General features: G+C 31.1%; 1 protein-coding gene across 2 annotated transcripts in view; it reads right to left on the bottom strand.

The window, feature by feature from the left end:
- Positions 1–2,755: 2,755 nt before the first annotated feature.
- The window catches only part of LOC134712197 (poly [ADP-ribose] polymerase tankyrase-like), a 62,583-nt gene continuing 38,012 nt past the window's right edge, over positions 2,756–27,326 (bottom strand). For both annotated transcript variants that reach the window (XM_063573511.1, XM_063573512.1), the window contains exons 37-51: positions 26,687–26,885; positions 26,055–26,246; positions 25,122–25,387; positions 24,741–24,913; positions 23,064–23,169; positions 22,572–22,741; positions 21,200–21,338; positions 20,307–20,428; positions 18,896–18,986; positions 13,813–13,990; positions 12,967–13,074; positions 12,122–12,315; positions 9,774–9,866; positions 9,102–9,237; positions 2,756–5,994 (exon numbers count right to left, since the gene is read on the bottom strand). In XM_063573511.1, the coding sequence (XP_063429581.1) occupies positions 5,840–5,994; positions 9,102–9,237; positions 9,774–9,866; positions 12,122–12,315; positions 12,967–13,074; positions 13,813–13,990; positions 18,896–18,986; positions 20,307–20,428; positions 21,200–21,338; positions 22,572–22,741; positions 23,064–23,169; positions 24,741–24,913; positions 25,122–25,387; positions 26,055–26,246; positions 26,687–26,885 (2,322 nt within the window). In that variant the 3' untranslated portion in view covers positions 2,756–5,839. The remainder of the gene's footprint in view (positions 5,995–9,101; positions 9,238–9,773; positions 9,867–12,121; positions 12,316–12,966; positions 13,075–13,812; positions 13,991–18,895; positions 18,987–20,306; positions 20,429–21,199; positions 21,339–22,571; positions 22,742–23,063; positions 23,170–24,740; positions 24,914–25,121; positions 25,388–26,054; positions 26,247–26,686; positions 26,886–27,326) is intronic.

Here is a 27,326-nt window from a genome sequence, read left to right as displayed (position 1 = left end):
GCAATAACTCCTAAAGGGGTCAACTGACCATTTTGGTCATGTTGACTTATTTGTAGATCTTACTTTGCTAAACATTATTGCTGTTTACAATTTATCTCTATCTATAATAATATTCAAGATAATAACCAAAAACAGCAAAATTTCCTCAAAATTACCAATTCAGGGGCAGCAACCCAACAACCGATTGACCGATTCATCTGAAAATTTCAGGGCAGATAGTTCTTGACCTGATAAACATTTTTATCCCATGTCAGATTTCCTCAAAATGCTTTGGTTTTTGAGTTATAAGCCAAAAACTGCATTTTACCCCTATGTTCTATTTTTAGCGGTGGCGGCCATCTTGGTTGGTTGACCAGGTCACGCCACACATTTTTTAAACTAGATACCCCAAAGATGATTGTGGCCAAGTTTGGATTAATTTGGCCAAGTAGTTTCAGAGGAGAAGATTTTTGTAAAAGATTACTTTAATTTACGAAAAATGGTTAAAAATTGACTATAAAGGGCAATAACTCCTAAACGGGTCAACTGACCATTTTGGTCATGTTGACTTATTTGTAGATCTTACTTTGCTGAACATTATTGCTGTTACAGTTTATCTCTATCTATAATAATATTCAAGATAATAACCAAAAACAGCAAAATTTCCTCAAAATTACCAATTCAGGGGCAGCAACCCAACAACCGATTGACCGATTCATCTGAAAATTTTAGGGCAGATAGATATTGACCTGATAAACATTTTTATCCCTGTCAGATTTCCTCAAAATGCTTTGGTTTTTGAGTTATAAGCCAAAAACTGCATTTTACCCCTTTGTTCTATTTTTAGCCGTGGCGGCCATCTTGGTTGGTTGACCAGGTCACGCCACACATTTTTTAAACTAGATACCCCAAAGATGATTGTGGCCAAGTTTGGATTAATTTGGCCAAGTAGTTTCAGAGGAGAAGATTTTTGTAAAAGATTACTTTAATTAACGAAAAATGGTTAAAAATTGACTATAAAGGGCAATAACTCCTAAACGGGTCAACTGACCATTTTGGTCATGTTGACTTATTTGTAGATCTTACTTTGCTGAACATTATTGCTGTTTACAGTTTATCTCTAACTATAATAATATTCAAGATAATAACCAAAAACAGCAAAATTTCTTCAAAATTACCAATTCAGGGGCAGCAACCCAACAACCGATTGACCGATTCATCTGAAAATTTCAGGGCAGATAGATCTTGACCTGATAAACATTTTTACCCCATGTCAGATTTGCTCTAAATGCTTTGGTTTTTGAGTTATAAGCCAAAAACTGCATTTTACCCCTGTTCTATTTTTAGCCATGGCGGCCATCTTGGTTGGTTGACCGGGTCACGCCACACATTTTTTAAACTAGATACCCCAATGATGATTGTGGCCAAGTTTGGTTTGATTTGGCCCAGTAGTTTCAGAGGAGAAGATTTTTGTAAAAGTTAACGACGACGGACGACGACGACGGACGCCAAGTGATGAGAAAAGCTCACTTGGCCCTTCGGGCCAGGTGAGCTAAAAATGTGTACTAGTTCAGTGATAATGGTCATCATACTAAACTTCAAAATATATAAATGAACTAGAATTAAAAATCAAACAAGACCAACAAAAGCCAGATGCTACTCATTGGGACAGGCGCAAAAATGTGGCAGTGTCAAACATATTTTTTGAGAACTCATCCCTCTAGCCAATGTAAAAAAAAAAAACACACAGCACTACATACAGTAAAACTCAGTCTCAATTTAAAAGAAGTCCAAGTCTCATGCCAGAAAAGGTAACAAAGAAACTGAACAAAATGGCAATGATACATAAATTTACAAAGGACTACTAGCAGTAACTGACATGCCAGCTCCAGACCTCAATTAAACTCTTTGAAAGATCGTCTCTTAATATTAACCACAATCATGCCTGTTAGAGGTTTTGTATCATATCATCATTAAATATTTGAGAACATAACCTGTATCAAGAATAGAATAAAATTCATGATCTTGGTTTATTTATCTTTACAATTTCTCTCCATCTTTCTTGGTTCAAGAAAGAGTAAAAAATAATTTGTCATATAAGGGAAATAACTCCTTTGATTTCAGATTATTTGATGAATTACTAATCAAAGAATTCAAATAGAGAAAAATATTCAACGAGTGACAAATAGAGAAAAATATTCAACGAGTGACTGAACAACACATTAATTCATGAATGTGCATGAGTTAATTATCAGTGTTGTTAGATCACAAGTTGAATATGCTTTGATATTTGAATTCTTTGATTAGTTATTCTTTTTATTACATTGGCAAATGGCTTTTTTTTTATATAAAATTAAAGAAGAAAATGTAAGGAATTATATCTTTTTCTACGCATTTATAATTTGTTTTGATCATACGTTATCGACATCTTGACAAGACTGATTGTTGTATGACGTCAAAAGAATGTGAAATTTCGGTTTTTATTTCACTGGGAAATCAAAGTAATTCATTGCAACCAATGTAATAATTAAATATATTGTCTTGCTGATTATTTTTTATGTGTCTAGTTTCTCTCAACATATTATAATTTTCAAGATAAAAGGAATTGCAATTATAGTTTCAGGAGACAATTTTTGTAAAACTTAATGGACAATGACAACAGAAGACTAATGCCAAGTGATGAGAAAGCTGAAAAGGCTCACAGCACCTGGTGAGCTAATCAGGCATATGGGATAAAAGTATCAATTAGGCAAATCATAAAAAAAAACTCAACTCACCTAGTGACATATTTATTTGTACGATATTACAAAATACAATTTTTCTTTACATTAAAATTCATTCTTTATGATTTAATTCTACAATATGTATTATATGGTCATGTGATGGTGAAGAATGACAATAAACAAAACCTCATATTATACAATGGAATCTGTCATCTATCATCACCACATCAGCTATAAGATAGTGAGACTATCTTACAAGATAGCTTGCTGAATCATCCTATCAGCTACTAGATAGTGACTTGAGACTACCTTACAAGATAGCTTGCTGAATCACCCTATCGGCTACTAGATAGTGACCTGAGACTATCTTATAAGATAGCTACATGTAGGCTCAAAGACCTGATTTGTTAGTATGCACTATGCCAACTTCTCTAAAAGGTGAACATCTCTAAATATCATGAGCCCGTGACAGATTCAATTGTATGTCTAAAGCTATAAACTATTAAAGAATGTTATAAATTAGATATAAAGTGTTGTTTGCGTGTAATTATACTTTTTCATTGGTTATTCTTCAACACAAGATTTTTTGTTTGGTTTGAACTGACCCAGTACTGAATTAAGTATTGGAAGAGATTATAACATCTAGAAGTGATGTGTACTGTAACTTCAAAACCTTTGGGGAACTTATTTAACTAGTTTGTGCTTTACAATTTACTATAGAACTCTAACAACACTTCATTACAATTTATTCACAAACATGTCTATAAATAAAGATAACTTATTTAAGACATCATCTTCTATTCTAAAAATATAATTTATATTGATTAAATTAGGCTCTGACTAAAATGTTATTAAAGTACGGGAAAGTATGAAACAAAGAGATTCTACGATTAATCACTACACATAACACAACAATTTATTTATCTTTTCACATCAACGGTCATTTTAACATAAACAAATTTACTAAACCCTACACTTCTCCTAAAGCCAGTCAAACTGGATGAGTTTCATATAAAGTTTATGTGATTTTCTTTAAATATTGGTGTAAATAAGATGGAATATTTGTCATACATAACTTATGTGTTGTCGTGTAGTATTGACGTAACAATTGCTCTAGAAGTGTGAATGGTCCATTCAATGGTAATTACTTCTCAAGGTCATGTTACCTGATACACAATATTTGTTATATAAGATAGCACTATAAATCATTATGAACTATATAACTTACAAAATAAGTTTAGTTTCTGGTTTTATTTCTTACAGGAGTAAAAGAGATAGGGAAGAGCCAAGTTCTGTCTGAATCCTGATTTATTACATTGATATATAAAAGCAATACAAAACCACAAAGCTTAACAAATTACAAAAAAAACCACTCAATTTATTTATAAAATAAAAAAACATTTATACCAGATAATGACACCAAAGCAAACTTTAAAGATCTTAAAATATGACAACACACCTTGGAGGTAATATTAAGAAGTTTGTCAGAGGAAAGTGACTTAAAAGTCTTTCTACAAATCAGGTCACGTTTTATTCTTCTTTTTAACTTTGAAAAATAGAGTTTACACTACTAGATTTTAACAACCTTAGGTAAAAAAATCTTATTAAAAATTAGAATTACAAAAATATATTACTAGAAAGAGAAATGAAATAAGTACTTTTAAGAAACCTATTTCATATTACATATTATCAATATAAGGATTGCACAAAATATCCCTCAGAATAAAATACAACAAAGATATCAAAAAGACAAAACTTTCAAAACAGTATAAAATTATAGTAGCTTTTGCAAAATGTCTAGAAAAATAAAGTAACAAAAGTTCAGTGTGAGCCTAAAAAATACCAGTTTTTAAGCAGAACACACTGAACTTACCAATATTAACCAAATCAACCCATTATAATTAAAAAAACAAACAAACAAGGAGCTAGCCTTCATGATTGATTTTTTACATTCAATGCAGGTATTTCATTACATATCTGATCTGTTTGATTTTTATAAATTATAAATTTAGTTGGTATGAAAATCAACTTGTGAACTTGTTTTTTAATATACGAAAATGTATACTATTGTCAATGAAATTTGTGTGCAGTATCTGTCTATGATATAGATCATCATTAATGATTTGCTTTGTCCATTGAAAGGGGTTTTATGTATTGAACATTGAAATAATGATTTATGTACAAATTGATGAAATAATAGCACTAAAAATACAACAGTATAATGATTTGAGCCACTGTATAAACCAACTTTATGACTCTGATTACCAATAACATTAATATGTATACAAATGTCATATGACAACATAGTATATGGTTTATTGTTGACCATTTCTTCACGTCCATGTATTTCATCAAGCATATTCAACATCAGGGCTATCAATGTAATAAATGCAAAATATATAATCAATATTTTTCATGATTTCAAAATGAAATTTATTCAAATCTAAATTACATGATCCTTAAAATTGCCTGATGCCAAGCATTAATAAGCATGGTAAAATAAATAAATTGAAAGCTTAGTCCGTTTTTCTTTTTAAACTTTTCAACTTTAAAACCTTTTTATCATTATATCATAAAGATGTGATGATACGTATGGTGTCAAAATATTCACATGAAGGAAAAAATACTTTAAATTTTCCAAATAAATTTCTAAGATATTTTTTTCTTCGATTTATTATTGATTACTAATCTTAATCTTGTGGACATTTAAATGAAGCTTTATAATTGTTAATCTATTATGCAATTCATACAACAATTTTAATATATGAATAACTATGACCATAAAATTATAGCTAACTCTAATACTTTATTTACATCAAAATTCTTTTTTTTAAATGAAATTTGTATTTCATCCTTAATTAAATGTTTTTCTAGAAGGTGAACATGATTTCAGTTTAAAAGATAGTAAATAAGCAAATATCTATGACGTAAATAAACAAAATGATTATGAGGTTATAAAACTAAACCAAAATATATTTTCTGTACAAAATAACAATATCTTAGTGAATATTACGACCATACAATCAACAATGAAAACAGTACATGTACTACATCTACTACATCTATCATTCGATGGGCAGACAACTCTTGTCTCAAGAAGGGAGACAACAACGAGTCCAAATGACTTGTGACAGTCTCTATTTTCTGGATGTAATTGTGCTGAATTCCACCAGATACCGCAGACAGACCTGAGAGGCATCATTAATAATAAATTCCCTGTAAGGCATTCTAAATGATCTCCAATTTTCTTTCTTGGGATTATTCTGAAGCTGACCAAGAGGCATGACTGCTCCTGAAAATTAGAAATATCATTTTATGAATTTATTGATCTTAAAATATTACATAAATCCACATAATTAACTGCAAGCATTTTATCTGGTAAGAATAATTTTTTTCTTGCTTTTTAACTGATGAAATTAGATATTCTGCACTGTCGAAATAATTCAAACTTTTCATCTGAAGTACTTTCTCCAAATGCCCTTTCATGATATCTGTATATATAAAATAAATATTCTTACAGCACATTTCAGTCAGTATGTAGCTAATGGTAATATCTTTGGTTAGCTTGCCTGTTAGCTGAACCGTGAAGTCATTGTTAGGTAAGGTAAACTTCCCTCTTTTAATAGTAGACTAGCCCAACAGATAAAAAATCTCTCTCTCTGTAGGACTAAGCTACTTTAAAAGGAGGGAAGTTTACCTTACCTAACAATGACTTCACGGTTCAGCTAACAAGCAAGCTAACCAAAGATATTACCATTAGAAACATACTGACTGAAATGTGCTGTAAAGACAGATTACTGTTTTTTGGAGTGACCTCATAAGAGATTCTAAAACCAGATGCTCCACAGGGCGTAGCTTTATATGACCACAAAGGTCGAACCCTGAACGAATGGGGCAAGTATGGACACAACATTCAAGCTGAATACAGCTCTGAATTTGGATAGTGATTAAATAGTTGACACAGCATAGGTTTCTAACACAGAATAAATGTGGTCCAATGAACATAATTTTTTTTGGGGCTTTTGAGCAATTCACTATCCTGTTGAATATTAATCCTCTCAATAACCAGATGCTTCACAGGGCACAGCTTTATATGACAGCAGAGTTGGAAGCCTGAACAGTTGGGGCAAGTACGGACACAACATTCAAGCTTGATACAGCTCTGTATTTGGATTGTGATTAAATGGTTGACACAACATAGGTTTCTGACACAGAATGAATGTGGTCTAAGAACTTAAACTTAAAAACTTAAAATTTTTAAATTGGACATTTACCTATTATGGTCCAATATCCAAAATCTAAATACATGGTTAAATTCAGCATATCAAAGAACCCCCAGAATTCATTTTTTTATGAAATCAAATAAAGTTCAATTTTGGACCCTTTAGACCTCAATGTGGACCAATTTGATAACCGGGCCCAATTATCAAAAATCTAAATACATGGTTAGATTCAGCATATTGAAGAACCCGATATATTCATGTTTTGTTGAAATCAAACAAAGTTTAATTTTTGACCCCTATTTGGACCAACTTGAAAACTGGGCCTATAATCAAAATTATCGGTCGTCCCACTGTCTATATCACTCTATTCAGCTCTTAATATTATTCCGTATCATGTCTTTGTGACGTCAAATACGTTGACCCGGCCTTAATAACTTTGACCCGGACATATCAGCGACGTCATAATGTTTGAACCGACGTTAATAACTTTGACCCGAACTTATCAAGTCATCTTTTGTGTGCTGGTGAAACAAAGAAAACACTTCCGAAACACGCAAATATAGCCCGATAAATCGATTATCAGATTATCTGCATATTGATATTGTTAAAGTCATAAGAAACCTCAATTCAAAAAAAAATAATGCAAAATGCGTATGTTTTTTATAACTCAATGGATAGTTTTCATTGTAAAACTTATGTACATATACTTTTTTCTGAAGAAAGTTCTTTAATTTATTCATATTTAGAAGAAGTTTACTTTATTTGAATTGCTTCCTTCCAGCAAGCAATTCCCCCGACATATTTTCCATATGCAAGGTGACCTCAGTGTGAACCATCTCGTAAAAATCCGGTGACCACAATACGCATGGGTGTCCTTAAAATAAACTATTATCTGAATTTACATGTTAAACACGTGCTCAGTTTCCATGTTTTTTTGTTTATTTTTCGTCAATTGTTGACAAACAGGTGACAATCGTTTAACTTCGGCTTCTAAACACGAACTTTAATTACCTGCCATATTTTCACAACAACACTGACAGATTGAAAAAAAAATTGACGATCATACGAAATTTACTCGAAAAAACTTATAAATTCGAGCACAGAAGACTAAGTTTATGATGTTTGTACGCATTGGTTCAAGAATTGGAAGAACATTATTTTTCACAGGTCACTCGTTTCTTATGACTTTAAATATCAGCTGCTTGACATTATATGAAGGCTTGTTGATCTCGTTTGCTACGCTCACTCGACAAAAAGCTTCATATTATGTCTTGCAGCTGATATTTTACGATATCAACATGCAGATAACCTGATAATCGGTACATCTAAGTACATGTTTGGATTCAGCATATCAAAGAACCCCAAGAATTTAATTTTTGTTAAAATCAAACTAAGTTTAATTTTGGACCCTTTGAACCTTAATGTACACCAATTTGAAAACGGGACCAAAAATTAAGAATCTACATACACAGTTAGATTCTGTATATATATATCAAAGAACCCTCATTATTAAATTTTTGATGAAATCAAACAAAGTTTAATGTTGGACCCTTTGGGCCTCTAATTCCTAAACTGTTGTGACCAAAACTCCCAAAATCAATCCCAACCTTCCTTTTATGGTCATAAACCCTGTGTTTAAATTTTATAGATTTCTATTTACTAATACTAAAGTTTTGGTGTGAAAACCAAGAAATATGCTTATTTGGGCCCCTTTTTAGTCCCCAATTCCTACACTGTTGGGATCCAAAACTCCCAAAATTAATCCCAACCTTCCTATTGTGTTCATAAACCTTGTGTTTAAATTTTTATAGATTTCTATTTACTTAAACTAGAGTTATAATGGGGAAAAAACAATGTGTCTTTAGAACAACAAAGACGACGTCATACCAATATACGACTGCTTTTGAGGTCGTAAAAAAATCAGCTAGGGTTTTACTTTTCTCTGAAGAACTTTTGATTGTTTTTTCAACCAAATATAAAATTAAGATGGGATTTCAAAATGCAACACAACTGAATAGTCACCAGTACCTTACCCTCAATCTTATCAAAATCAAATAAATATATTTTTAATCTGAAATTAACATTCATAACTACAATCTATCCTTGGAGGTAAGAAATCTCTTTTTCTGTTATCCTTCCTTGCACACTTCTAAAGAAAAAACATAGCAATATTTACCATATGGCAAAGTGACATCAAAATCTTTATTGGGAATCTTGCTCCCATCAATACGTTTACATTGATAATCAGAGTCTGTTAAATCTGTTTCGATATCGTCTTGAGTATCCACTTCACATGTCTTACCAGTAGCCACCTGTAATTACCCAAAATGTCTATAGTTCTTACAACCACATCATATAGGGCAAACAAGATCTAAACTAATCTTTCATATTATTACATTAGTTGTAATGTATTACTGAGATTTCCCAGTGAAATAAAAACCAATAATTTCACATGTTGTTAACTTGAAAATTTCACTCCTCTGGTGTCATATAACAAAAGATGTTTTCAAGACGTTTGTCCATGATGTTGCATTAAGCAAATTGAGTATGGGCAGAAAAATATAGTTCCTTGAAAGCAACTTGTCTTCGTAGAATAAAATGTTGTTTAAAAAATACAATAAAACAAAATAACTCAAACTTGAGTTATCATAAGACATGTTTAAGACAAAAACACATTGTATCGTAATATCATAATGGAAACATCAACATTGTATGCATTCTAAATTGCAACTAGCTGACTGCATACTTCAGAACAAATAATATCTAACAAAATCGGTAGAATATCTCATGACAAATATCACTGTGGGAAAAGTGATCTGGTAATTTGACAACTGTTACATAGTCTTACCTGACAAAGTAAAGCCAGCCTGGTATTAGATGATGGGTTGGCATTATAAGAATACATCTGACATTTAAAGAAAGCATCTGAGGTGTACAAACCCTGTAGAAAACAATCAAATAGGATTAAATATCATTTTAAAATGTCAATTTAATAGTCTTTCAAATGTATTTTAACCCTTTCAACGCTACACAAAAAAATAGAAAAATGGTTGCTGCTGCTGCATTTTTTGTGTGTTCATTCATTAGAACAGTATATTCCTTTTCAGACTGCTGTATCATTTTTATTATAAGAGATACAGAGAAAGTTATGGCATGAAAAATGCTCAGGAGAGTATTAACTGTAATGTTAGGCAGTTATTTCAGTAAAATTTTTATCAGGTTACCTGCATTTTCAGGTAATTAACAGGTAAAAGGTGTAATTTATTACATTTGTGTTGAATTTTGAACAAGAGGCTGTCACAACGACAGCAAACCGGATTTATTAACATTTATTTGTGTCCTGGCAATATCACAAGAACCATTACTGATGATGGGTGAAAGCGAAAATCGTCAATATCAAATTTGACCTCTATTTTGTCATCAGTATTAACATATTAAAATTTGAAAAGCTTAAATTGAATGATTCATGAGTAAATGCAACAACTTGAAAGGAAACACCATTTTACGATCTTTCAAGAACCATAACTCCTGAACGGTAAAAGTCAAAATCGTCATTATTGAACTTGACCTCCATTTAGTCATCAGTAACAACATATTAAAATTTGGGAAGCTTTGGTAGAACTTCATGCGTAAATGCACGGACACGACTGGAAACGCAATTTTTCAATCTTTCAAGAACCATAACTCTTGAACGGTAAAAGTTAAAATCGCCATTATTGAACTTGACCTTCATTTAGTTGTCAGTAACAACATATTAAAATTTTAAAAGGTTTGGTTGAACGGTTCATGAGTTAATGCACGGACAACATTTGATTGCCGCCCGCCCGACCGACCGCCCGCCCAGCCGCCCGCTCGCCGAGCATCCCCAAATCAATAACCGACATTTTTGTCACAAAAATCCGGTTAATAAAAACTACTTTTAGTCTTCATCTATTTTGTTGTTTTATCTGCCATATAATAAAGAAGACATCAATTGCTCGGTTCCGTAGCGCATTGCACCATAAACAACGGATTATGTAATCGTGGCACAAATCAGTGGCTCCGTTCTCAAAGGTTTCAGTCAACCTCCGTTTTCCCCCCTTTTTCTACATCTCGTAATGATCGATCAAATCATATTTCCCACACAAATTGAATGTAATAAACACATTGAGGTAACAAGAAACCTTTTAACTAATCCTCGTTGTAAGTTTCCCCATAGAAATGCTGAAATATTTCCATATTTACAGCTTCGTTTCCGATTTCCGCCATTTGCATTTGTCAAAATATTTGTTTTTATTTTCCTTCAATTTTCCTTCTACTGCATGATTTTACAATAAAAATTGCCGGGATTTCAAGCGCAAATGAGACCTTGTATATCCTCGATTCATACAAGGAAAAATTAGAGAGGACCCGAATGAAAACCGAATGGTTTAAGAGTCTTTATGAAAAATCCGTTGTCATAGCGGCATATGCCGCGAATAGCAGTGGCGGACGGCGTATGTCATCGCGGCATATGCCGTGTATAGCGTTGAAAGGGTTAACATTCATACTTTATAAAATGAATATTCAAAATAGGTTTATTGGTTCAAATGATCAAATAATTGTCGCAGACATAATGTAAATGCACATTGATTCTTTGGATATGAGATATTTGAGTGTTATGGTAGATTATTTCATTTATTATATTTAACTTACATGTAACAAAAATATGAAAATTATGCATTTTGTTTGGTATGTTATATTGATTTTTTATGAAATTTAGAACATAGAGTTCAGCAAAATATTGGGACAGTACACAACTGCATGAAACTACACGAGTCAAAAAATCTGTACTGCATGAAACAACATGAGTCAAAATATGTGTGAGACACTGTTATTTAAATGAAATTACATTTTAAAACATTCATAAAAGATTAACATTTCAAACTTCACAAAGAAAAAATGAAGAAAAGACACCAAAGCATCCCTTTCAGAGACCACTAATAATCCACTAAGTACTGTAAATTCAGAAAATATTGAAATGTTTTTATTATTGCGAAAAATACGACAGGGTTATAATCGCAGTAGTTTTAACTTTCTTTTAGATTTTTATTTATATGAATTAACAGGATATTTCTCAATGTAGCAAAAATAAAATAACATTTTAGTCTCAAATAACAAAATCGCAATAATAGATTCACACAATAATTTCTGAATTTACAGTATTCTGATACTGACCTCTCCAAACAAAGCTCCTGTCATTGGTATTTCAGGTGGTGCTACCAGTAATCCACGGTGTAGTATACTGATAAAGTTAGACATACTGCTGCCATGCCATAACAACTTGTGGTTATCCATGTTCAAACTTCTAATTGTGGTATCTTCTCCTGGACGGGACAGTTTATATATTGCATGTACATGATTTTCTTTGCCTGAAAAACAATTGGTTCTTTATGAGTTAAATGAAGGACAACCACTTTCCAGTTTCAAAATGGATAATGTCTTATTGAAGATTTCATATGTTTCTTACAGTATTGGTTTTGCGAGGGATCATTTTTTCAGAATTTCGATGTTGTGGTTCAGTTAATTATTCATAATTAAGAGTACAGTATCATAATATTTCCTAAAATGTTTTTCCTTGCGATAAAGGCAATCATTCTTACCTTCTGGCGACTTGAGAAATTTTAATTGTTGTTTTTTTTATTTCCATTTCATTTGTCTACTTGTCAGATAGCTCTTTTTACAGACTTATAAAATGCAAACTGGTAAGAATATGGCATAATATACTTCATTATTATATCCCAACAACAATTTAATATCTTTGAATGAAGAACATTTTCAACTACAGATACATGACTATATGCAAGTTAGAAAAAAAAATATATATTAAAACTGTGCAAGTTTCAAAATATTTTCATCATGATGTAATAAAGAAATAATGATTGGAAATGTGATGTATCTAAACCAAATTCCCTTAGTAAATTTACACTTGTACAAAAGTCGTTTTGCATCTTCAGTCTTTATTATGTTTGCATTATTTTATACAACACCACTTTTTGCCTATGTTTGTATTGACAACTTACAAGATGCATGTATGTATTTGAGTATATACTGAGATTCAGCACAGTCTTCTGTCAGTAGTTGTATCTTACATCCAACAGCTTGGTAAATATAGTCAAGTGGATTCATACCTGTAATTCATATAGATCAACATAATATTGTGAAGAAAAATAGAAATATGATTAAAAAAAATCAAAAAATATATACATTTTCTATAAAACTAATAAATATTATGATTTAAAAACTTCAGCATATCAATCAACTCAATGTTGTAGGTGATGACGATCTCAATCAAGCTCTAATTACTTTTTTTCTGTATTTCTCAGATTGAACTAAACACACATGTTATGGCCATCAGCTTGTAATCTATTGTTCCAATACAGCTTAAAATTATTATCAGCTTGGGCTCTAGTGATTTCTTTCAAAAACCACTTTTTAACCTTTTGTAAATAAAATAATTTAATTAAACAAGTTGTAAAACACCTCTAATTTATATCTTACAAAAGTGAAATAGTAATACATCTTGAATAAACAGAAATTTGAAAAACAGCACATTACGTGAAAAAATAAAGAACTTTCTTTTGTCGTAAATACAGTTTTGCTTTATTTGTCTGAATTACAAAATTTTGTATTCTGTAAATTCAAAATTATTGCGAGGTTTTTATTAATGCAAACAATGCAACTGAGTGATTATCGCAATGATAAGAACTTGCATTCTATACCAGATACAAATATCTTGCATTTTTGTCCTTTTTTTTCAAAAATTGAAATAATAAATGCACACAATAATTTCTAAATGAATGAATCACAAATTTTGCAAAAAGATTTTCTTAAAATGGGATGTGTGATATTTTCAACTGTTAACTTACTAGACATCTTCGACTGGGCTCCAATAACAATTTTCTCTGCACATTCAATATCTAACAGATTTGATAGATGTTTTAGTTGTTTTTTGTATGATTCTTTGTCACATATTGGTCGGATTTTATCAAACACGTAATCCTGCTGAGGTATACAGTGATAGTAGTTATTGGACAATTTGGCAATCTGAAAAGGAAAAAAAAAATGCTATATTATTATTTACATTCAATCACTCTTAATAAACACACACACACATACAATTCCCCTCTCAATTTAAATTTAAAGACAATAATGGAACCAATGAAAGAAATTTCGATGAACAAAATCCTGCATGCCAAGCAGATATATCAAAAGGTCCTATTTGCAGTACACATGTGTGCGGGTGTCCTTGCTTTATCTTAGTACAAGATTAGACCCTAAATATTAATAAAAAAAATTCTGCCATATTATAGAAATGATATTTATTTAAAATCTATAGCCATAAAAAAATTGTAAATCAAGTGCAATTCTTATTCATAATCAACTAGAAACTCTTCTTCAAGTGAAAAGTAGCAAAATCCTCTATAACTGTCGAAACATTATAGATCTTTATTACCAGTCTATATAAACTATAGGTATACAATTATATCAACATCAATAATACATATAATACTAATTTCGTGGGGTTAAAATTTCTAGTTTTTGTGTCTTAATGAGATTTCATGGGAATTTGATTTCGTGGATTCCAATAAATGGAAGTGATATTATTAAAACATTAAATTTTTGTATTTTTTTTTTTAATTTCTTGGATATATTCTTTCCACGAAATAAACAAAATTAAATCATAAATGAAAAGTTCTGCTTCTACAGTATTTATTTGGATTCAATCATAATATATAATAAACTTATACTGAAAAGTTTTCTCGCTATATGTAAGAATTCTTAAAAAAATTCTGTTTTTTTTGCACCATTTTAACGTTATTTCTCTACCAATCATGTGAGAAAGGATGTTCTTTGTGTGAAGCTACATGTTACTATTAACATGTGTTTTAGTACCTGTATGGCTGGTAAATATCTTATTTTGTAAATCAATAGATTGTAGAATATTATTTTTATTCTAATATCAAATATTGTTTTTATTCATGTTATTTGTAAATAATGTTGTTTTGTTCACTCGCAAGCTCGTGCAAATATTAATTCTACTCGGGACAACATTCCCCATATTCATGCAATAACTCTTTAATGGTATAGCAATTTTATATTTGAAGGTAAAAATTGGTTTAAACTAAGATTTAAACGTTGATGACATCATGAATTTCGAAGATTTATTGCACTAGTGCAATATTATAATTTATTGCACGCTAACTTTTGGTTATGTTCTGTGGGAAATATTATATTGCTATACAATAATATCTGATATTCATTTAAAGACAAATAATATGGCAAACATTACACATTTTGTCAGATGTTTGGTCAGAATGGGAACGTTACATCTGATGCCTTATGTAGAGTGACACACTCTTTGTACGTTAAGAACCCTTGTTACAACTTTTTGAGGGGTTAGTAGGTGGCTTGTTGCAAGGCAAAATGTTTGTCCCAAACCAGAATACCATAATTTTCCAGTGGTATTTCAATTTTCAGCGACCTTCATCCTGGAAGGTCCTCTATCACAAGACCTACCTATTGTATTTATTGTTTGCTCTTGTCCTGAACATGTATGAAATATTTGCTACTCGAAGTTAAGCAATCAATCAATAGGAAAATGATAATTGCACCCTGTTAATGCACATTTAGACAAAATTCTATACTTTCTGTGACAAAAAGACTTTTATGTTAAGCTATTAATTTGTTTTCTTATATTTTGTATTTTGTTTTGCTGAGTTTTGATTTCAAATGTTTTCAATTATAATGAATGCATACTTAAGTAAGTTTTAAATACTTTCACTTAAGACCCTTTAATTATACATAACATGTTCATTAATATCTATAAAACATCCTTATTTAATAAATTTAATGGAATTTCAACATTTCAATTAAATTCTTCAAGACTTCACTTTCATAATAAAACTATGTATCAAGCCAAGCTTAAATCAACTTGATAATGCATATTTAGGAAAAATCCTTTACCTTATATTAAAGGTAAAAGGCCTGTTATTTTATAAGATTTTTTTTGTAAAGGGGGGTAGATATTCGTGTGTTGTATTTCTGTTTTGCTTTAGTTATGTGTTAATAATGAATGCATACATCAGAAATTTTGAGTACTTTCACTGCCTACCAAGGGTTACCTAAAATTCCTACAGGAAATTTAATTTAATATTTAATATATTTCTGACGTTTGTTATTTATGTGTATGTTAACGCTATACAACTTGTAAACTGTATATTTATGCATATTATACTGATAAACTGTATTTATCTATTATCATCAAAGAAATTCATTTGGTAAATTTAATGGATGGTACTTTTAACATTTCAATTAAATTCTTCAAGACATCTCTTTGATAATAAAAATCTTGTATCAAGCCAAGCTTAATCTAAAGTTGAGTAATAACAAAGAACCACAAATAATGAACCAAAGCTTGTGTGTTACAAACTGTTTTTATTCTACACCAAGCTGATAACTTGTAAACAATACATCAAAAGACCAATCATTATTTACTAATTAGTAATTTAAATGTAATGCAGTTACCCAAGCTGACTCACAGCTTATTATAACATTGAACTAAAGATAGCCAATCATCTGCCTTGTTAGATTTTAATATTTCTCAACTTTCTTTGGATATATTATAATGACTAATCATTGTCTCTGTTGTCTTAACATTTCATAACCTTCCAATGATAACTTTTGTTTTTCTTAATGTATCCAATCACAAACTAAGTTGCTTATAATCACAAATTACTTTTCTTCCATGGCCAGTTATAAGTACAGCAATTTTGGACCTCATGATCATACTCATTAAACATATACTACACACCATGTCTTACTACCAGTCAGTACAACCTATTCTACAAGATTATTTGAACTCATTGCCTGAAGGGCTAAATGTCAGTCACCAAACTAGGACAGTACCAAGTGGTCACTTCTTCATACTTCACTTAGGTCATGGCATACCTGCCCAACCAAGTAACATTACTGACCAGTCCAGTCTTCAGACACAGTCTACTACTACACAGTCTTCTCTCACACATGTTACACAGTCTACCTTCACAAATTCATCAGACTTCATGCTCTCTACAGTTAAGAAGGAGCAAGTTGATCATGTGACATCATCCAACAAGGAGGTAAAGCCAATAACCAGCTTCAAGGTACAACCACTTGCCACATCAACACCTATTAAGCAGGTACAAACAACATCTAGTCATCAAAATGAAGAACAGCAATCCATTTGTAGCTCAGGAACCAATGACAGTCCATTGCCTGCATTGGGAAGTTACAGAAATTTCAATCGTGCCAACAGAATTCGTCGTAATTTCCGCAAGAAGAATCCTGCATATGACACACAGAAATCCAAGGGAGCAACACAACTTCTGCTTCCTCCTTTGATACAGAGTTCTTCTGTAGACGTCAGAAACTGTATTAGCAAACTGATATGTGGTAGTTATCGTAGATAAACTTTAGTGATGCATTGTGACATTTGTGAAGTCAAAACATTAGTGAAGTCAAAATATATATTCAAAACTCTTATTGTTACTAAACTGTGCTTGTCTTAGTGCTCATCATGACTGATTGTGTATAATATATTAGAATGTTTGTCATATAATTATAAATAATAAATATTTAATAATCAGAGTAAAATTGTTATTGTTTATTAACACCCTAAAAAAATCACAAGGAAATTGACTTCAAAAATCCAAACCATAGAAATTGGCATCATTTAATCATCTTAATAAAAAAGAAACCAACTACATAACTAAATGTTATCATATGACCATCAACTAACATATGACCTTCAAATCACAGCACAACCCATTCTGTATAGTAAGCGAAAAAAGCCAAGAATTGACCAAACACTTGAGAAGAGAAAACTATTAGCCTAAATTGTATTCATGTCAATGACAGTAAAACAACTTTGATATACAGCAACAAAAAACAACAACCAATGAATAAGTTATCCGATAAACAAATACACTTGTTTCTGGTTTGTTCACACTATATATGTATACTGTAAAACCTCTCCCAAAGCATACATATGAACTAGACCTACTCAATATTATCTTGCTACATATTTTCATCAAGCATTGATCATTATCACCTTCTTATGCTAAGATTATATACATTGAAATATCTTGCTGCACAACTTATGATTACAAAATCATATCTTGAAAATCCATGCGATCAAGTTTTCACCACATATAAAATAACTTTGTACTTCATATTATTTCCAGTAAAAAGCAAATAAAGAGCATTGTTCCAAATTACTCCAAACAGAATATTTTTGCTTTATTCAATAAAGATGAGATTACAGTTAGTCGATCATGAAAATGAGATCATGGTCAATTGACCATTGCCTTACACTTAGGATAAATTTATATACACAGCCAATTATAATGGCATTGCTATTCATCCTTGGAAAAGATTACATAAATATAAAAGTCTCATAAAAGATAGGTGTTACATATAGATTCTACCACTGTATCAGGTGCAATACGATATTTATCCACTCGAGACAGTTTAATTTTCAAATTTAAAACGAGAGGCTTGTCCTGGTGTTTTGAATATCTTAAATTTAACTGTCAATAGTGGATAAAAATTGTATTACACAAGATTTGGTGGTGAAATCTGTTTCTCTAATGATTTTCCTACATTATGCAGGCAAACTTATTCCTTCTTTTCAAATGATCTGCAAAAAGATGTGTTCTTTCTATGTGACGTCATCAGACATGGTCGCCTTTTTTCGTGCCGTCACAATAGGAAATTCAGAGGAAAGTAAGAATATTTGACGTCATAATCAGCTTTTAACCAATGAAGGGCTGAAAGCAAAAGAACCACTCGTTGATTTCAGTACTTCATTGTTTTTTTATTTTTATAATGGGTGCAGAAAGGGATAAATTGACGCAGAATTAGAGAAAGTAACATAAATGTCAATGACTGCAAACTTTGTCAATACATTACCTTTTCTCCTAGTTCCTGCATTTGAACATTCTTCTCTGTATGTGTCATAGAGTAGTCATTATTTATCTTCTCTAATTTCTTTACATGCCCACTGCAATCACAGAAAGATCCAACAATTTATCTTGAACCTTAACCTTATAGTTCAATGTTTCTTAATAATAGGATAGATTAAACATATTTTTAAACATTCTCATACTGCAGTGATTTAGTTTGATAATAATAGATATTGGAGTAAAAAGATCAGAATTTAAGGGACTTATCTGTGTTGGACAACATTTATTTATAAAAAATGGTTAATACACTTTTGTTTATGTTGAAAAAAAAAATTCAGTGAAAAATAATTACTGTAAATTCAGAAATTATTTAGAGATTATTATCATTGCGAAATATGCAAAAGAGTTGTAAACGCAATAATTTAAACTCGCATTTTGAAATATTTTATATGAATTGAACAGGATTTTTCTAAAATTCGTAAAAATTAAATTCCCATTTAATCTTATGACGAATGCCATCTGCCACTGCTATTCGCAACATATGCCCCGATGACAATGGATTTTTCATCAGGACTCCTAAAGCATTAGGCTTTCATTCAGGTCCTCTCTAATTTTTACTCGTATAAATCAAGGATATTCAAGGTCTCATTTGCGCTAGAAACCCCAGCATTTGTTTTTAGGAAAATCATGCAGTAGAAGAAAAATAGAAGGAAAATAAAACATTAATATTTTGACAAATGCAAATGGCGAAAATCGGAAACAAAGCTGTAAATATTTTCACTGAAAAGGTTTGGTCTGCCAATTAGTATATCTGGCGAGCTTAATACCCAACCTGTGTTGGTGTCACTGTCACTGAAAATATTTGGTCTGCCAACTGTTATATCTGGCGAGCTAAACATCGGACCTGTGTCCGAGTCATTGAAATGGGCTACTGGTGTGGCCGATCTATGTGAGACAAAATCATGATCTGATTTGGAATCACTGTATTCTACAAGACTTAGTGGTCTAGGTTGTTGCTCAGTTGGTAAGGGTTGGTCTGCAATACTGCAGTTAGAACAACTCCATGGACCAATCAATATCGGCCTTGGCTTTGACTGTTTTTTTGTATGTACAGGGTACATCTAAATGATGATGGACAATTTAAATTCTTTGGTTCTATTCGCATGTGTGCCAATCTGTACTTGTAAAGTTTAAAATTATGCGCAATCAATTATTTAATAAATAAATATAGATATATATGTACATCAATAGGTCTTTTTATTATTTTTTAAGTAACCTACAACTCATATTATTATTATATATTGATAAAAGGTTAGGAAACGTCTCAGGTATGAAACAACCTAGTAAGTTACGAATTGACTAGTTACGAAAGGACCTGCACCCGTAAATTTTCTTCCACAAAATTATAAACAGCTTACCCTATTTCAGCTAATACTTTTCTAGCTTCAATTAATGTTTCTTTTTTCAGCCTCCCAAAAGGCATCAAGTTATAATTAAATCCTTCTTTGTTAATAGCTGCTTCCATCATCTTAATACTGCTCTGTAAACATAAAGGGATATTCTGTCATTCAAAATCTCTTAATGCAGAGATTCTAACAGAACTACAAATATCATTTTTGTGAGAAAACTAAATATTATCTCGTAGTAACACACATATGTGCTTTGTATCTGCCCTCTGTGTTATACTGTAAATGTTTGGACAGCCGTGATTTCTTGATAAGGTTACACTCTCAACCCCTGATCTTTGACACTTAAAATCCATAGGAATCATCCTCTTAAAGTAACAGTGGGATAAACACCAATATTGATCTTGATGTGTGGTATATACAATAAAACTTACATCTTCATTGGTATACAACCAAACTTACATATGCACATCTTAATTGAGTACCTTTACTATATTCTCTTTCTGTAACTTTCAGGTCATCAAAATTAGACAAATTAGGTATTCAAAGCTCCTTATTGTAATTCTAATTGGGTGTGAAAGTGCAGAAGCTTTCAATCATAATGATTAAATATTTCTGTTTCAACTGTGAAATCAAAAGTTGTAGGAAATATTTCTTTTGTTTTTCTATTCATTGTTGTGAAGTTGTCTTGAGAAGCACATGTTGTCATAAATACAGATTTTTATTGAGAAATAACATTTGACATTGGAATGCCTTGTGATTGTTTCTACAAATCAAAAGTACAAATTCTTCTGTAACATACATGTAAAGTAATTATTGTAATCATAATATTTCATTTCCATTACAGCTCAATGGATTTACCCAATATCAATAGACAATGGACAGTAAAACCTTTCTAAACTTACCATTTCTTTCACTAAATCCTGCACAAATTTTGGTAATTTGGAAGGAATGTTTGTCTGCAGCTTAAAATCTATTTTAGTTGGTTGGGCATATGATCTGTCTGATTCCACCAGTCTATATTTCTTTGGTTGCTTTTCGAACCTAAAGAAATTTAATGAAGCTACCGTCATTACAGAACATTAAGTGAATTAAAAGCTACCATCTATCAACTTTGACATCTGTAATCAAATTATAATTGATGTAAAGGCAACTACCCCTGTCATAGAATTCTAGTTTGATAGTTGACAAGGGCTCCTTTCATGAAACATTAAGTTGCTAAGAAACAGACCATTTATTGCTAGTCAAATATGACAACCAGGTCATAACGATATACAACTGTAAAACACGCACTGTTACCATAAAGCACAAGTAATAAATTTGCAAATTTAGATTTTTTCTTTTTAATTTATTAATATCCATTGGGTGCAGGGACAAGGACAAAATTAAATCATAATTAAATCATCATTTCATAAACAAGAAAAACATATTCGAATAGCTCTTAATGAACTCGAGAAAATTTGCAAATCTTCAAGCACGAAAACTGATATAAGAGGTTTTCATTCCCCAAAATTTATTTGTGTAAAGGACATTTAAAGGTCAGTTATAATTTATTTGTCTATTTTTAGAAACGTAAACTGACAGAAAGTGTTATCAATTTTGTTAGTGATTAATGCATTTCATTTCATAAGAAAAGAACATTTTAATCATTTTTCAGGGATAATGCATTTGTAACGTTCGGCAGGAATAAAAAATCATGAAAATTTATTTTTACTCTGGATATCAGCAGAATCCTGTCGGCGGCGTAAACCAACAAATTAAAAAATCCTGGCCTTGTGTTTTAAATGGATTAAGGGTAGTTGCATATTGTGATTTATTTTAGATGGACATTTTTAAAATACATTTTTTTACAACAAATCAACATAATAAATATTTTTTAAATAATTTTTTTCCCCCGATTGCCAATGAGACAACTGTCCACAAGAAAATGACACAGAAATTAACAACTATAGGTCACCTTACATAACAAGCATTGTTATGTTTCATCCCCACTGATTGAAAAATAGACCTTACTCTTAACTCGATCATGAATTTTTTCTCCAGTGAAATTTACTGGATGGCAACGATGTAAAGTACCTGCAAACAAATCTCAGCTAGCTTTAGTTAAAGAGAAAACAAGTATACACCAAGTCATTCCACAATTTTAAAAGCTGTTATCATCACAGTTACAGAAAAGAGAAACAAAATTTCAGCAATGACATTGATTACAGACACAATTATATAATTGAGAAAGTATACAGTTGGTTTTATTTTCTAATAGAAAAAGAGTTTACTTACAACTTGACATTTGACCAGTAATTTCCAGTTTTTGATCTAAATATTTTTCCAAATTCTGTAATGGCTTCTGACTTCTTCTGGAATGGTGTATGTTGAAATTGTCCACTATCACCAATCCTTCCCCACCGTGTAAATAATATATATAAATCCTGAGCCTTCTGATGCACAACCTGAATATAAATTAAACTTAGTAATATAGGTATAAGAAGATGTGGTATGAGTGCCAATGAAGCAACTCTTCAACCAAGTCACAAATTGTAAAAGTAAACCATTTTGGTTAAAGTATGGTCTTCAACATGGAGCCTTGACTAACACCTAACAGCTAGCTATAAAGGGCCCAAAAAATTATTCATAAGTTTTGTAGTTCTAAGCAAGATGATTTCATAGTACTCTTACTTTTATTTTACAGAAGCCTTTGTTATGAATAAAACATAAAATAAATTTATTGTAATAACTATTATATAATTTTTTTCTGTATTAAATTTAACCTACCTGCATTTTATAGAAGTTGTACATTCCCCAAGAACCAGAAGAAACATCTACTTTAGACAAGGTAACATCATATGGTATCTTTTGAGAATCATCCATCACAACCTCTCTGAAAAAAAAAATAAAACTAAAACATTTTTTGACTAACCATTTGTCTTTTGTTTCAAATTTTCATAGTTAAAAAATGCATAATAAGGAGAAAGATTAACAGGAACAAAATAAACATCAACCATCACAAACTACTGTGAACAGTAAAAGTAAGTAAGTAAGTAAATGTTTATTATAGTGACCTGTGTAATCACATTTCAATAAAGTACAAATATATTACATACACAATAAAATACACCCGACCCATTGGGTCTATAAGTCACTTTCAAATAATAAAACATAATTCTTTTATCACGGATTTCAAACAAATTAATGAAAAGTAAGATTAAGCTAAATTTCAAAATGATTAATTAATAATGAAAAATTCAAACTTATATAAATAAATAATTAAAAATGAATTTATTAGAAGATTGATTTAATAAATGTCAAGTTGAATGCATAATTAATTAATAATGAAAAATGATAATGTTTTCTTGCAGGTGCTATCTTTGCTATTAATCATTTAGCAATAAGTAAAATGTGCTGAAATTTTAATACCTTGTACTATAAATCCACTTTACAGACACTTATCTTTGATGCACAAATTAAAACACCAAGGATACCTATGGATTTAAATTGCAAAAAGAACAAGTGAAACTGCAAGCTACTGCTCACTGATGAAACCCCCGCCCCAAGTGGATAATATCAATAGTGTAAAAATATGCAAGTGTTTGGTAAACAGGAAGTTGTCGAGTGATGAATCTAAAAACGCATCACACGGTATAGCTGACTTATATAAATCCTGAAACCAAATTTCAGAAATCCTTGTATTGTAGTTCCTGAGAAAAATGTGCCGAAAATTTTCAACTTGGCTTTCATGTGTAAAATCATACAAGTGTCCGGTAAACAGGAAGTTGTCAAGTGATCAATCTGAAAACGCATCACACGGTATAGCTGACTTATATAAATCCTGAAACCAAATTTCAGAAAGCCTGGTATTGTAGTTCCTGAGAAAAATGTGACGAAAATTTTCAACTTGGCTATCATGTGTAAAATCATACAAGTGTTTGGTAAATAGGAAGTTGTCAAGTGATCAATCTGAAAACACATCACACGGTATAGCTGACTTAGATAAACCCTGAAACCAAATTTCAGAAATCCTTGTATTGTAGTTCCTGAGAAAAATGTGATGAAAAATGTTCATGGGACGGACGGACTGACTGACGGAAGGACAGACAGAGGTAAAACAGTATATCCCCCCTTTTTTAAAGCGGGGGTATAAAAACTAAAAAATAACCACATTTACAGAATTAGGGACCCAGGATTTTGTCATCTCAACTCTTAACTTATCATTTATTTCTTAACATGCCTTAATCTATATTTTTCAGTTACTGTGGATTCATTATTATTTGTTGGATACCAAATTCTGTGGTTTCCTTCAAGTATTACAACTTTTTTTTATTAGTTTTGTATGCAGAGATTGGCAAAACCAGGAATTCAAATCTCCATGAAAATGCAAGTTTTTTTTAATCCATGAAAATGGATACCCACAAAAATAAATGAATCCCCAGTACATTAAAATATTTGACGTACCCCACTTTTCTGTATTCACAGTATCTGTCAACTTCACATTTGGTTTCTTCCTCCACATCCATTTCCTTGTCTTGTATGGTCTTAAGATATTCTTCTGAGTCAATTTTATAATCTACTGACAATGGCACAGGCAGACTGTCCTTCACCTCTATAGATGGAAATACTGGCTTTTCCTACAATGTAGAATGCATATCACAAACAAAGTTTATCATAATATGGAGATCTAGCAAAGTAACCCTACATTATTCCTACTCAATTTTGTGAAGGTATTTTTTTATTAATCATTTTTTTTTAGTTGACCTAACTAATTTCAGAAAAGCAGCTTAAATAAAACAAATAATAAATACACGATCATGTAATAATAGTGTAAAATGACAATACCAGTTTGCTATCCTCCACACCAGATAACATCTGTAAACGTCTGGCTAGCTGTGTAGCTCCACGGATTAAAGCATGGTCTAAGGGAGATAATCCTGCATTGTCTTTTGTTTGGATATCAGCCCCAACTTTGGCAAGGACATATAAAATTTCTTCATTATCGAAGGTTCCATAGTCTAGTGGACACACCAAATGATGCACTGCTGTCCATCCCTGAGAATCCATTGCATTCAATTTAACACTACTGGTTTTTTCAACTGTTTCAAATTCTGAAAACACAAATTCCTCTGGTTAAATTATTTATAGGATTCCATTTATATTGTGATGAACAATATTCTGAAGTAACCAATTTCTATTAAATACTAGCATATTTAAACTCCCTCACTGGGTACAATGTACTGTGGATTCATTTATTTTCGTGGGTACCACTTTTCATACATAATGGAAAACTTGCTTAATTGTGGCATTTAATTGCATTGTTTTGTCAAAGTCTTCATACAAGCCTTTAGAAAATTTATCATTAGTTGAACATTAAATTTGGTGGTTCAACAGTTACCCATGAAAATTGGTATCTAACAAATAATAATGAATCCACAGTTTGCATAAATATAAAAGCTCTAAGACTCAAAAACTTGTTTTTTGCTTTTAATCATTGCTATATATTCAAAACGATTTTTAACAGAAACCACATGACACTATTATCTTAATGAGAACACATTATATGCTTTCCAAACCAATCTGTTCTTGAAGATGTTAGTTATTTGTGTGAGCTGTGTTGAAGACAGAACTTTAACCTATAATGGTTTACTTTCACAAATTGTGACTTGGATGGAGAGTTGTCTCATTGGAACTCATACCACATCTTCTTATATCTAGTGAAGGCATTGTGAAACTTTGAGTGGCTGAAATAAAGTTCTTAAAAAGTATAATGTGAACCTTCATCTGATTTCTTTTCTTCCTGCGTCGATGATTTTGATGGTTGACTAGTGAGTGATGGGAAACTCTCAGGAGATATTTCATCATCGTCTTCATTGTTCTCATCCTCTTCCTCCTCCTCATCTTCATCTACATTATCTGTGTCATGATCATCATCGTCGTCTGCTCTTTTCTCTTCATTGTCTTCATCATCTGATAATAGATAATTTTAAATGTCTTTAAAAAGTCAAATCTGATCTGTTACTTGTCATGGTTAGACAAAATAATGAATATCAAATCAATATCTTCAAGCAAATTACGGAAAACTGATTAAATTTCGTGGAATTTCCAAGGACTATAACTCTGCACAAAATCATCAGACCAGAACAAAATATGAACTTGATCTGTAATTTGTCATGGTAAAAAAAATATACCAACCAATTTTAATGCATTAAGAAAAAAAAGTAGATATGTATTGCCAGACTATGGGATGGACAGACAGAGAGAGGGATGAAATGCACACATAAATTTCTCTTCGTCTTTGTTGGTAGGGGATTAATAACAGTGCGAGGAACTGGACAATTAAAAATAATTAAATAAAAGTATCATATATTTATAGAATTAAATTTATATGACACGATCTGAATGCCTACCCATGTCTTCTTCATCTTGTTCATCCTGATCATCATTCTCCTCCTCATTTTCATCTTCATCATCTTCTTCCTCCTCCTCGTCAATAGGTGTTATGGCAAATACATTCCTCGACAATTGTCTGGAAAGTTTGGTTTTCTCTGATTTTGTCTCACTTTTGTATGAAGAATTCAGCAATATTTTCACCATAACAAGATCATTCTTAAAAAATAAAGTTTTAATCATTTATCAATAGAATATATCAAACATGTTTATTTTAATTTTTTTGATATTTATGTCTTTAAAGTGAGACTTCTATTCAATGTCTAATTATTACTAATAAAATTGAGAGTGGAAATAATGATGTCATCTCAACATTATCAAATCAAAGGATAGAGAAATGTGAAAAAAAAGCACATCACACAAATGCTGGTGGGTGATGTGCAAAATTTTTCAAAACAGGGGAAGTGGTATTCTTAAAAAAATATGTTAAATGAATAAGATGATGATAAAGGATAGCTGTTTAAAGTCAAGAGACAAATAAAGTGCATAATCGGGGTGAGAATATGATAATGAGAATATGATAATGTGATATGAATTTAAACTCTGCTTTAATTAGGACTGGAATTTACTATAATGTTGTAGTTCAAGAGGTAATAGTAT

This window comes from Mytilus trossulus, chromosome 3 (assembly GCF_036588685.1).
Source record: "Mytilus trossulus isolate FHL-02 chromosome 3, PNRI_Mtr1.1.1.hap1, whole genome shotgun sequence".
Classification (NCBI taxonomy): Eukaryota; Metazoa; Mollusca; class Bivalvia; order Mytilida; family Mytilidae; genus Mytilus; species Mytilus trossulus.
The sequence above is the reverse complement of the archived record's forward strand: the minus strand, read 5'-3'. Positions and strand labels throughout refer to the sequence as shown.